Below are 11,696 nucleotides of genomic sequence, written 5' to 3'. Positions count from 1 at the left end.
ACAATCTGTCAAATATACCATGGTACTATGGTACAAGTACTATGGTAACATTTCTTGTGTGTGTGTGTGTGTGTGTGTGTGTGTGTGTGTGTGTGTGTGTGTGTGTGTGTGTGTGTGTGTGTGTGTGTGTGTGTGTGTGTGTGTGTGTGTGTGTGTGTGTGTGTGTGTGTGTGTGTGTGTGTGTTTGTATGGCCTAGCATTACTATCCTTGTGGGGACCTAATTCTGTTTACACAGTCACGTGTGGGGACTGGCTTCCCTTATGGGGACAGAATGAAGGTCCCCATGAGGGGAATCATTAATTTTAGGGTAAAGAGTTGGTTAGGTTTAGGGTAAGGGTTAGGCATGTGTTGGTTATGGTTAAGGTTAGGATAAGTCTCCAGGAAATGCATGTAAGTCAATGTAATGTCCCCTGAAGTGATCTATACATGGTATGTGTGTGTGTGTGTGTGTGTGTGTGTGTGTGTGTGTGTGTGTGTGTGTGTGTGTGTGTGTGTGTGTGTGTGTGTGTGTGTGTGTGTGTGTGTGTGTACATACAGTCTCCAGGAACATGGGTGTCTGCACGTAGTTGTCGTATATCGTACAGAGCTCTGCATCGTTGTCGACGACATCGGGGCGACGGAGGAAATCTCCAAGGTGTGACGGAGGCATGGAGTTCACCAGCTGGAGGGAACATTAAAAAGGTGTCATCGACTCAGATCAACACAGACTTTAACTTGAACAATGTTTGGGACACACACCTGATGCATCCTGTTGTGAGGCATGAGGGACAGGAAGGCGGTGAGGTTGGGGAACTGGAAACTCATGAATGAGCGCTGCAGGAAACCGTAGAAACTTTGGTTGTAGTTTTCTCCGTAGCATTTGAGAGGTATCGGTCCTGGAGGAAGGAGAGAGAGAACGTTCGGCTGTCGGTCTTTCAAGGTTTAAAAAATAGTAAAACAAAGGTGATGGACTTATGGGCCATACATTTGCTTGCTGTAAATGATCTTCAAAAGTGTTGAATAAAGAAGGGTTAATGAACAACGGATGTACAAAAATATACAAAGAAATCTATAATTTTTCATATTTTTCCGAACGTTTTTTTTAATAGGTTTCATAAAGTGTATTTTCATTGTGGGTTGTTTACCTTTGAGGGACTGAACAATGTGGCTGTAGATTTCTGCCTGTGTTTCTTCACTGAGAGAAGAGATCGTTGAATTCAGGTCTGTCACTCTGAAATGAAGTGAGCAAAAAAAAAAGGCAATCAGTGATTTTCTGTTTGATTTAATTCACTGACAGTTGTAAACAAAAAATCAAATAAAGACAATTTACATTTTGACATTACTGATTTAAAAATGATCTTGATTCCAGTTAAATCAAATCCCCGGTGTGGTCCAAACCTACCCCTGCTCCTCGATGCTGCAGTTTCTTCCCTCCAGTATCCTGAAGAACAGCGCTACGTGTCGCGGCAACAGCTCGACCAGCAGGGGGCGCAGTCTGTCGTGCAGCCACAGCATCACCTCTGAGTCTCCCACAGAGGGGTCGGAGAGGTTCGCTCGATCGAACACAACCTGCAGCAGGGCCGACCGCACAGAGGAGGGGAACATGCTCTCATGACCCTGAGGGAGAAGAGACACAGCAAGATAGAAGAGAACGTTTTTTTAAAAAGGGTACAAAAGAAATTGCAGAAGCAACGACATAATGCAGCTGATGCCAGTTTAACAGAAACGTATTCGAATACTTTTGTAAGAAGTCTAATAAGACACTGTTGGATCATATTTCAATTAAGGTACGGAGCCTTTCCCTCTGTTTTTATGTTTTCTACCTTAGATAAGTATATAATTAAACATTATTTGTGTTATACTGTGAGCATCACTTGTTGTCTTTCAATTATTGTCATCAACAGATGGATGTATTAGTGTTTGCTGATGCTTTTAGTAAAGGTCAATATACTGTTGTATTTTAGTTTCTTAATACACAGATGCACACACTTTAAATTAGCAGTTGATATTGGTTTATGGCAGTGATTGTTTTCTCTACTTATGTACTAGATATCATTTAATAACTAATAATGTATTTGTATTTTATTTTTATTTTTTTCGGGGCTTTTTGTTTTTACCTCAACACCAGCTTGATTTCCAGTATGCTTACTTATTATTACATAAATGCCATTTAATAATGTATATATAGACATGTTATTTATTGGGATAAAGCCCTTGATGTTTCATCAATAACAAGTGCAGAGCAGTTGAAAGTGCGATGATAATGAATGAACTTGTGTTGAAAGGTGCTCTATAAATGAACTTGCCTTGATCCCTTGGTGAAATTCACAAGCTACCAAAAAAGAATTGAATGTATTTTTCTTCAACCTTTGGTCCTTCCACATCACATGCAGTCAGTGTTGGAATATAACAAAGTACATTTACTCAAGTACTTGTACTTTACCTGAGAATTTCCATATACTTTAGACTTCTACTCCACTTCATGTTTGAAGCCAATATTGTACATTTTACTCCACTACATTTATCTGACAGCTTTTTACTTNCACTTTTTTTTGTGTGAAACCGCTCAATGAACTACATCTCCCGTCTCGCACCACACACCTAGACGGCCGTCACGTTGGCAAATTTCATTTCTTTCTTTCAGAATGAGGCGGAAAGTATTAAAAGAGGTGAAAATCACTCCAAGTCTGGGCATGTTGAGAGCTGTACATACACACAAGGGGAGTTAGTCGGTTCGTTAGAGCCAGCATGCGGGACCGGGACTCTGGGATTTGTAGTCTTTCTAGTTGCGTATTTTTCATAGTCTTATATTTCAACAGTTTTACGACAAACTGTGACTTTTTTGACATGGAAATTATTTTTTAAGATTGACAAACATCTATGTGTAATTCGTGGCACAATTAAAACGGGATCGAAAGATAATCTTTCTCTCTCCATTGACTTCAATACATAATTTTTCCGAAATAAGGTCCCATGGGTCGGAAGTAGATGGGTGGGACTTCACCTCTCTATGTGATCTATTGCACTTGATAATAAAAGCTACATCTAAATCATTAAAAACATCATCAATAAAACAGTCCTTATATAAGAGGTGAGACAGAGGGAGGTGAATATCGCCCACTATTGAAAGTAGATCTTTAAATAAAACAATGGTTATTTTCAGCCCTATTTATAATGTCAGCAACTTTCTTTATATAGTGACTTTTTTTTTGATGAGCCACAACGCTGCTTTGTTTTAAAGATTTCCTCACCTCAGAATCCCTCAAATCGCTCCCTTAACACCGCCACTTATTTGTTGACTGACAGGTAGATGACAGTGTTTCCAGCTTCTGCCATTTTCAATCATGGAGCATAAAATACTCCTGTGACACTTTGAAAGATTTTCCGATCATTAAGTTATTTTGCTGGGTCAACAAAGGGACCTTATTCGCTTAGTCATCATTCACATCTCCCTTATGATACACTGTCAATACTAAGTTTAACGAAGGTTAATTCATCCGATGAATTATCTCATATTGAATTGTTTCCAAGTCATGCATTAGAAACTTCAATATGGTAAACATATTTTATGATGATGCTCTCAAGGTTAACAAAATGAAAGTTATGGATCCTGAAACTACGGAGGCCGACACGTGCAAACGCGTAACAATGACCAAAAACACTTTATTAAATTGGCCAACTGTCACTGTTGTTATGGAAACTTACCTAGAATGTTAGTTGTATTGGCTTATTTTAACAATGTGATCGCTTGGTTCCTTCCGATATTATTGCAGATCTATTGTAAGCTAACATAGCTAACCTAGTCATTTCAAATGTACAGACAAAACCCTTACGGACCGTCCACACAGCGGCGTTGGATGCTTCTTCCAACGTTTCTGCCCATTCACTTTGAATGGGGTGACGTCACTTTTCGCCGAACTGCATTGTGGGAAGCAGAGCGGAGCTTTCCTGGCATTTCAGGCCGAAAAAGTTGAGCAATTTTCAACTTTTGAAACTTCTGAAGCTTTCGGTGGAAGCGCCAGCCAATCAAATTAGATTAGATTAGATTACTTGATTGTCATTACAAAAATGCAAGCACAGTGTAACGAAATTAAGGAGGGTCTAACCAGAGTGCAAAACAGTCAGTTATATAAACAATTATCAGAAGTATGTACAAAATAAATGATACGAAAATAAAGGTATAATCATATGCCAGTACAAACTCTAGCCAATCTAAACCGCTGCTTGTGTGTCAGGGGCGGGAGATTACATGTGATTGGTTGTTAGTCGAGCTTCAGACACGCCCGCCGGCAAGCTTTTTCCAAAGCTGCTGTGTGGACTAGCCGTTACAATTATGAAAGACTAACTCTTCGAAAGTCACTTTATAATCCACAAAGGTCGACAAGTGCTGTGTTGTTGTCAAGTTGGTGAAGATGTTCCTTAATCACGTTTTCTTATATTTGCCTCGTTTTTTTAAGCTACCGCTAGTTTGCATGTTTTGTTCTATTGTTGCACTTTTCGGTCACCGTACATGAACGCCGCAGATTCCGCAGTCATTTAGTTGACCTTGAATGCATCATCTCAGCTGTCTGCCACCGTAGATATGGGTCTTGAATCTGCACCACATTACACACATCTGTGGCAAAACTAAATCCATATAAAAATGCTATTCCATTAGTTTGTTGGTATTTTTTTCAGAATCTATATTTATAAATAATCCTTTACATTCTGGGGAAATTATATAAGAGACGCTTAATTTACATGCCAAGCAAATATTTGAAATACAGTTCCTTGGTTCAAACACACATCTGCTGTATAATGCAGTTTTTCTCCACACAAGCTTTCCTGGTCACATGACTCGACTCGCCAGATATTAAGCAATCTGGATGTGTGGTATGAAAGAAATGCCCATACGTCTCCCAGTTGGGGTCCGGGGAAAGTGTGCCATACAGTAGAGCAACATAACATGATTGTGATTGTACGGTGGGCCGCAAATGGAGAGGTTGAATTGGTTAATTACGGGAATGTCAAAACACCCTAGAGTGGTATGATTCAACACGCTTAAAGAGGCGCGACGGCAGCACGTTTTCTCCAGGCTCGCCGGGGGGAGTGTGACATGGAAACCAAAGTGAAACAGTATAACCTATCTCTGGAGGCCAGGCTGCTGAGCGCTTTGAAAAAACGTCAACTGAGCTTATATCATCGATACTAAAAATAAAAGGTGTAATTCATGTTTTTGTACTAATGCTCTGTCATTGATTGAGCAAATTGATGCTTAATTGATACCTAAAAACTTTTGTTTGTTTAGCTTTTTAATTTGAAAGGTAGGGCTACATTCTTACGGCTCTTGTATCAGATCTCAGTATAAATTAAAAAAAATAATTTTGCCCCTTTTTGAAGTTGCTCACATTGTCAATAGCTGAAATGATTTAACACCGCTGACGTTTTCCTTATTTGAACCTGCAAAATCCAATGTCTGCTAAAAATAATAATAAGCCTGCTCCTTGAACGTTTCGTGCTGTATGTTGTCTTTTGCAAATACAAATAAAAAGGTATTTTTAAGGAGATTTGTTAAGTGTTCGCCTGAATGCATTTGTTTTACCAACCTGGATCCAGGCTCTTTAACTACGAGGATGAAATGCCCATGGGTCTCCCAGTGGGGGTCCGGGGAAAGTGTGCCATACAGTAGAGCAACATAACATGATTGTGATTGTACAGTGGGCCACAAATAGAGAGGTTGAATTGGTTGATTACGGGAATGTCAAAACACCCAAGAGTGGTTTGATTTAACATGATTTAACTCTGTTAAACAGGCGAGACGGCAGCTCGTTTTCTCCAGGCTCGCCGGGGGGAGTGTGACATGGAAACCAAAGCAAAGTGAAACAGTAACCTATCCCTGAAGGACGAGCGCTTTGAAGCCAGAGACTCTCAACTCTCGTCTGAACAGAAAATGAAGAAAGTGAGATTATACATTAAAGTCACGCCTGAACTGATGAGCCGGGCTGCTTCACTTTGGTGGAATACATTATCTGCGCCATAAGTGGGACCGTTTGAAAAGTATGTTGTTTAAAGTGTCCGTGTGATAACTTCTATCACAGTCGTGTATATTTAGAGGTGCTTGTTGTCACTCACGTTTTCCCTGCTCCATATGTGAAATCCACACACAATCTGTCGACTCTTTGCCCGGAGCGATAATCCTGTAATACACTGGAGGACTCAGCTGTGTTTGTTTTTAGTGTGTTTCTTTGTCCTGCAGGACTTCAGATGAACTTTAGCACGAGTAGCACTGAGGCTTATACTTAAAATGTTTCCTTGAATCAGCATTCAGTTCAGCACACACCCCTTTCCCTCAGTGATGTAGTCATGAATATGCATTTTACACAAACCACTCACTGTTAAAGGCATAGTAGTTAACATTGTCGGTTGCTGTAAGGCTGGGAAAGGGTGAGGGTTAGAGTCCTTAGCAAAGGCAACGCAGTGAACCACAGTAAATCTACTTTATTTTCTTATGCTTTCACAGATATGATGTCATAAAAGCACAAATTAAACTTCAAAAACTCTGCTGGAAATGGACAAATGTTGAGTAAACGTAGCAGAAATGCACACGTTTGTTTGTTTGTATGTCTGCTCTTCACACAGAGAGACGGACAGTGTGACATTGAAGCAAACAAAAACACAGCAGTGCCATTTTTCTGGTGCTTTATACACACACATAAAGGGGCTTTGTGTCTCAGTAGACGCCAAGGTGGTGGTATTCTACGATGTTGGAATACAAAGGGGCTGCACATCTCAGTTATTGTCTGGTATAACGGTTGGTATCCATTGGAAAGGCCCCCCCTTTGGAGAAAAAAAAAAGTCAGGCCCCCCCAACACAAATAGTCAGGCTCAGTGGCGGCGCCAGAGATTTATTTTGGGGGTGCTGTGGGGTAGCTTGACGTTTCATAGAGGGTGCTCAAACATTTAGGGTTTCCCATTAATGTACCGGTCGCTACAGTGGAACTTTCTACTGCAACAATCCCCACGCACACACACAGTGTACCCGCGACTGTTACAATGAAGGCTCGATAATCAGCTCATGGCATATAGGTGTAAGCAGGGGTAAGTGCTATTTTTATAGGTGGTGTGTCGACCTCACTTAGCGGAGTCCGGGGCAAGCTCCCCCGGGAAGATTTATTTTTAAATATTGAAGTTAAAAGCATCAATCTGGTGCACTTTGAGAGCAACATGAAGAGATCTATGGATACCTCTCTCAACACCCATTTGAAACAGAACTGGAAACAGATTGACTTTTTCTTTATGGATATTTTACAAATCACTCCTTTTAACCTTTATTCTTTTTTTACTGTCATATAGTATTTCAAACCTGTTTTTAATTTATTCTCTTATTTTTTTATAACTATAATGATCATATAAACGTGTGCCTCGGAAATAATTGTTTACATTAATGGTGACCAAAAGGTTTGAGACCCACTGAGATAACACTGAGAGTCCTTTAGCTCACTGAGTCCCTCAGTCTGACAGGAGAGGACTCTCCTCCACTTTGTTGTTGAAAAAACTCCTTATATCCCTTAGCGTAGCTCGCTAGCACCAGAAGCTAACAACAACGATCTCCAGTACCGGTGCGCTCTCTCTCTCTCGCTCGCGCACACACACAAAATGGCTCGTTACACACACACACACACACACACACACACACACACACACACACACACACACACACACACACACACACACACACACGACGACGTACGTACGTTACGCGACACACACACACACCCACACACACACACACACACACACACACACACACAAACACACACACACACACACACACACACACACACACACACACACACACACACACACACACACACACACACACACACACACACACACACACACACACACACACACACACACACACACACACACACACACTTAATGAATGAATGAGTGCCATTTTGTCACTGATAAGCAGCCCATGTGAAGTAGCTGTGGATGCTCAGTGTTTTGCTCCCACTCTTGTGTGCAGAGTGTTTAGACGGCTGGAGGCACTGGGCTATGACTCAGGGATGTATGTTAGCCTACAACATGTGATGGGAGTTGCTGCTCAGAGGTCAGTCTGCTCGAGGAGAAACACAACGGGCAGAACTCGCACATCAGGAAAGCCTGGATGCCTGGCTGCATTAGCCTCGATCTGCCCCGCTGACTGCTCCTCTGTCCCACTTTCCAAAGCCAGCCGTCCTCTCCCCCTTTCTTCCTCTTTGGTCTTATCTCCATGTCTCCAGGGCACACTGTGTGGCTGGGCTGGTGTTGGAAGCTCCATCACCATGCCTGGACCAACTGATCATTAGATCAATCAATAATTGAATCTGTTCAGGAATGTGATTCATTTCGTCGCAGCCACTTGGTACCAGAATACGTTGGCAAATCAATATTGGTGTTTCTCTGTACATGAATTCACTTTTTTCGTGGGTCAGGGGTTACATTGGTGTATGTTAGTGGATTGATTGATTTACAGTAAAGATTAATATACTGTAAACGTGTATTTTTCCTTCAAACTGTATGAGTCTGAGAGGATAAATGGAGACATGACCTCATTGATGTGACAGCAGCTCCATGGTGATGGCACACTTGACTGGCAGTCAATGTAGGCCAACTCTATTTGTGAACATATAGGCTAGTGAGTGAAACAGTATGAAAAGCCTATAAAGCCTAAGTAAATCATCAGCTCTGTATAACAAGGTTACCCTCCTCTATTCTTAACTGTGATATCAAATATTAAAGCCTCCTGTATATATGTAAGTACTTTTCCAGAGCTCAGAGGCCTTCTGTAGCTGCTGGCTCTCTAATATTACTTTGACTTAAAGATAAGACGTATATTGTGCGCTTCTTTTCAAAGATTCAGTGAGTTGAAGGAAATTGGCTCGGGCAGCAACAGAAGAAGTGAAGCAGACAGTTTTCCAGACTCACAACATTTATCATCCTCTAACATCCAAAGTCTGTCTGTCTCTCTCCGGAACCATCAGAACCACCGATAAAGATCTGTAACACAATGCAGAGCACTACTCATCTTCAAAAGACACATTATTTAATCGTTCACTGGGGAACTCAAACCTCGCCAGGTTGCTGATGAAAAGGAAATGAAATGAGCGACGCACAGTGAGCCCAGTCTTCATAACGCTAATGGAATGAGCCGACAAGCTGAATGAGGGCGGGAGATGAGATTGTGTCTGGAGGACTTGTTACAGAGAAATAAGCAGCAAAAACAACAATCAACAGACTTAAATAAGCTGCTGTTTGACAGCTAACTGGAATAATGCTTTTTTTTATTATTATTGTTTCTTCTATGTCGAACTAGTGCAAGATGAATTGATGTTATTGTTTCTTGTTCACATGGACAAGTATACAGTATGGCATGGAACAATGACACATACTAAGCCGATCTTGTTTGCAACGTCCCTTTATACAATTACAAACATCTTCACAAGAAAACAGGACAATATCAATCAATGCTAACAGGTATACAATAAATAAGAGTCAACTGGGATTTGCAATGATAACACTAACATACATTTAGCAGGAAATGTTTACATGGTATTATCCATGTTCAGCGCTTAAATGTGCTAACAGTTGCTAATAAGCAGTAAACATGAAGTATAGCTGAGGATGAAGTGAATGTCCTTGAATGTCTGCGAATGTCCTCAGTAAAGTCAGACGACACCTAAAGTCATTGGGATTTATAACCTGGAGATCATTAATGTCTGTACCGAAAAGTTTAGCTCATCCATTAAGGAGGCCTACATGTTGAGATATTTCACTGGATAAGTAAACGTTTTGACCTTATGGTGGCAGGACAGGAAAAGTCAGGGTATCACCATTATTATTGGATGTCTGTATTAAATGGTGAGGAAAGGCTGTGTAATCCCCAGTGATGTAACACATCCTCTGTACGGTTAATATGAGTTGTTCCCAGAATGAAGGATGACGCACCCACAAGCTACTCTCCTTCAGGGATCCTTCAAACTTATCTTGTGCCCTCATTGGTCATGTGCACGTTTGTGTGTGTTGGAGGAGGGGCTCTGTAAGGAAATCTGAAGGAAGGGGCAGATTTTTTCCGGTTGTGTACTTTTTAAATTCTAGTTTACTCGAGCTGGTTTCTCCAAAATGACCTACCCCACCTTTAAGTTGAAAAACATTCATGACAATATACAGTACATGAAGGTGAACATTTATCATGACTCCCAGTCAGTAAAAGAACTGTCATTTAGCAATTACCTTTCTGTGATCAAGGAGCCCAGCACATCCTCTCAACAGAAACTATCCTAAGGTGTTATTTTTTCATTTAATTTCAAACCTTTATTTATGCAGGTGAATCCCATTGAGATCATTGATCTCTTTTTCAAGGGTGACCTGCTGCAAGTAGGTTCCACATGAATACATATAAACATAACAGAAAAACAAAAAGGACATCATACAGCATATTTACAGCGACTAAAGTTTACATAGCTAGTGACATTTACCGGTTCCAACAGTTTCCGATTGGATAGCATCTATCCTTGCTTTAAAAACATTTAGTGGAACCAAATTGCTCAGCTTCCATTCCTTTTGCAGACTGTTCCAAGTTAGCGGAGCTGCGCATCTAAAAGCTATCTTCCCTAAGACAGTCCTAGCATTTGGCACATTTAATAAGACCACAGCATTCGACCTCAGGCAGTAGCCACTTACAATTCGCCGTGAGATCAGGGAGCAGATGTAGGATGGAAGTTTCCCTAACGTGGCTTTGTATATAAAAATGTACCAGTGACTGAGCCTCCGTACAGTTAGTGAAAGCAAACCTGCCCTTGCATACAGGGTACAGTGATGGGTTAATGCTTTACAGTTTGTCACAAATCTCAGAGCACTGTGATACGCAGCATCTAACTTGATCAGGTAATTGGCAGGTGCATTCATATAAAGATCACCATAGTCCAGTACAGGTAAAAAGGTCACAGTGACTAGCCTTTTCCTGGCCTCAAGCGGGAAACAGGACTTGTTCCTGTAGAAGAAACCTATCCTAACCCTCAGTTTTTTAAGCAGGTTATTGACATGACGTTTAAAAGTGAGACAATCATCAAGCCAGATACCAAGGTATTTGTAACAGGTAACCCCTTCAAGTTTTATTCCTTGCGTAGTTGCAATATCTACAACAGGCTCTGGTGTCTTTTTAGCTTTTGAAAAGAGCATTACCTTGGTTTTATCAACATTTGAAATAAGCCTTAGTTCAGAGAGCTGAGTCTGAATAATGTTCAAAACAGCTTGCAATTCAACAACAGCCTCCTAAAAGGAGGGACCTGCACAGTACATAACGGTATCGTCCGCATAAAAATGTAAGGTTGCTCCATCGACATTTTCACCTAAACTATTGATGTAGATGGAGAATAAAAGTGGACCTAAAACAGAACCTTGAGGAACACCATTAGTAATGTTTAATCACTCAGAAGACAGCCCATCAAAATGAAAACATTGGGACCTTTCATAGAGGTAGTTCACAAACCACCCCACTGCATGGCTGGATATGCCAATACTGAGTAGCCTCTGCTTTAAGATGCGATGATCGACGGTATCAAACGCTTTGGACAGGTAAATAAATAGAGCTGCACAACTCTGCTTATTATCTAAAATACTCGCCACATCATTCACCACTTTCATTGTGGCAGTGATTGTCACGATTCTCATGTTAGGTCACTTTATAGTT

The 11,696-nt window shown here is 40.9% G+C and overlaps 1 protein-coding gene across 1 annotated transcript; it reads right to left on the bottom strand.

Annotated features, from left to right (window-relative positions):
* Positions 1-536: 536 nt before the first annotated feature.
* LOC104951745 (uncharacterized) lies at positions 537-8,291 on the bottom strand (the record flags this gene model as incomplete). Its single annotated transcript, XM_010778477.1, has 5 exons — positions 8,118-8,291; positions 1,383-1,597; positions 1,126-1,211; positions 740-876; positions 537-662 (listed from the first exon to the last, which is right to left on the bottom strand). Coding segments are annotated over exons 1-5 (738 nt in total), but the record flags the coding sequence as incomplete, so codon positions are not given.
* Positions 8,292-11,696: the final 3,405 nt, after the last annotated feature.

Source organism: Notothenia coriiceps, unplaced genomic scaffold (genome assembly GCF_000735185.1).
Source record: "Notothenia coriiceps isolate Sejong01 unplaced genomic scaffold, NC01 NC01_scaffold00019001, whole genome shotgun sequence".
NCBI lineage: Eukaryota > Metazoa > Chordata > Actinopteri > Perciformes > Nototheniidae > Notothenia > Notothenia coriiceps.
This window is presented reverse-complemented; position numbering and strand designations above follow the sequence as displayed.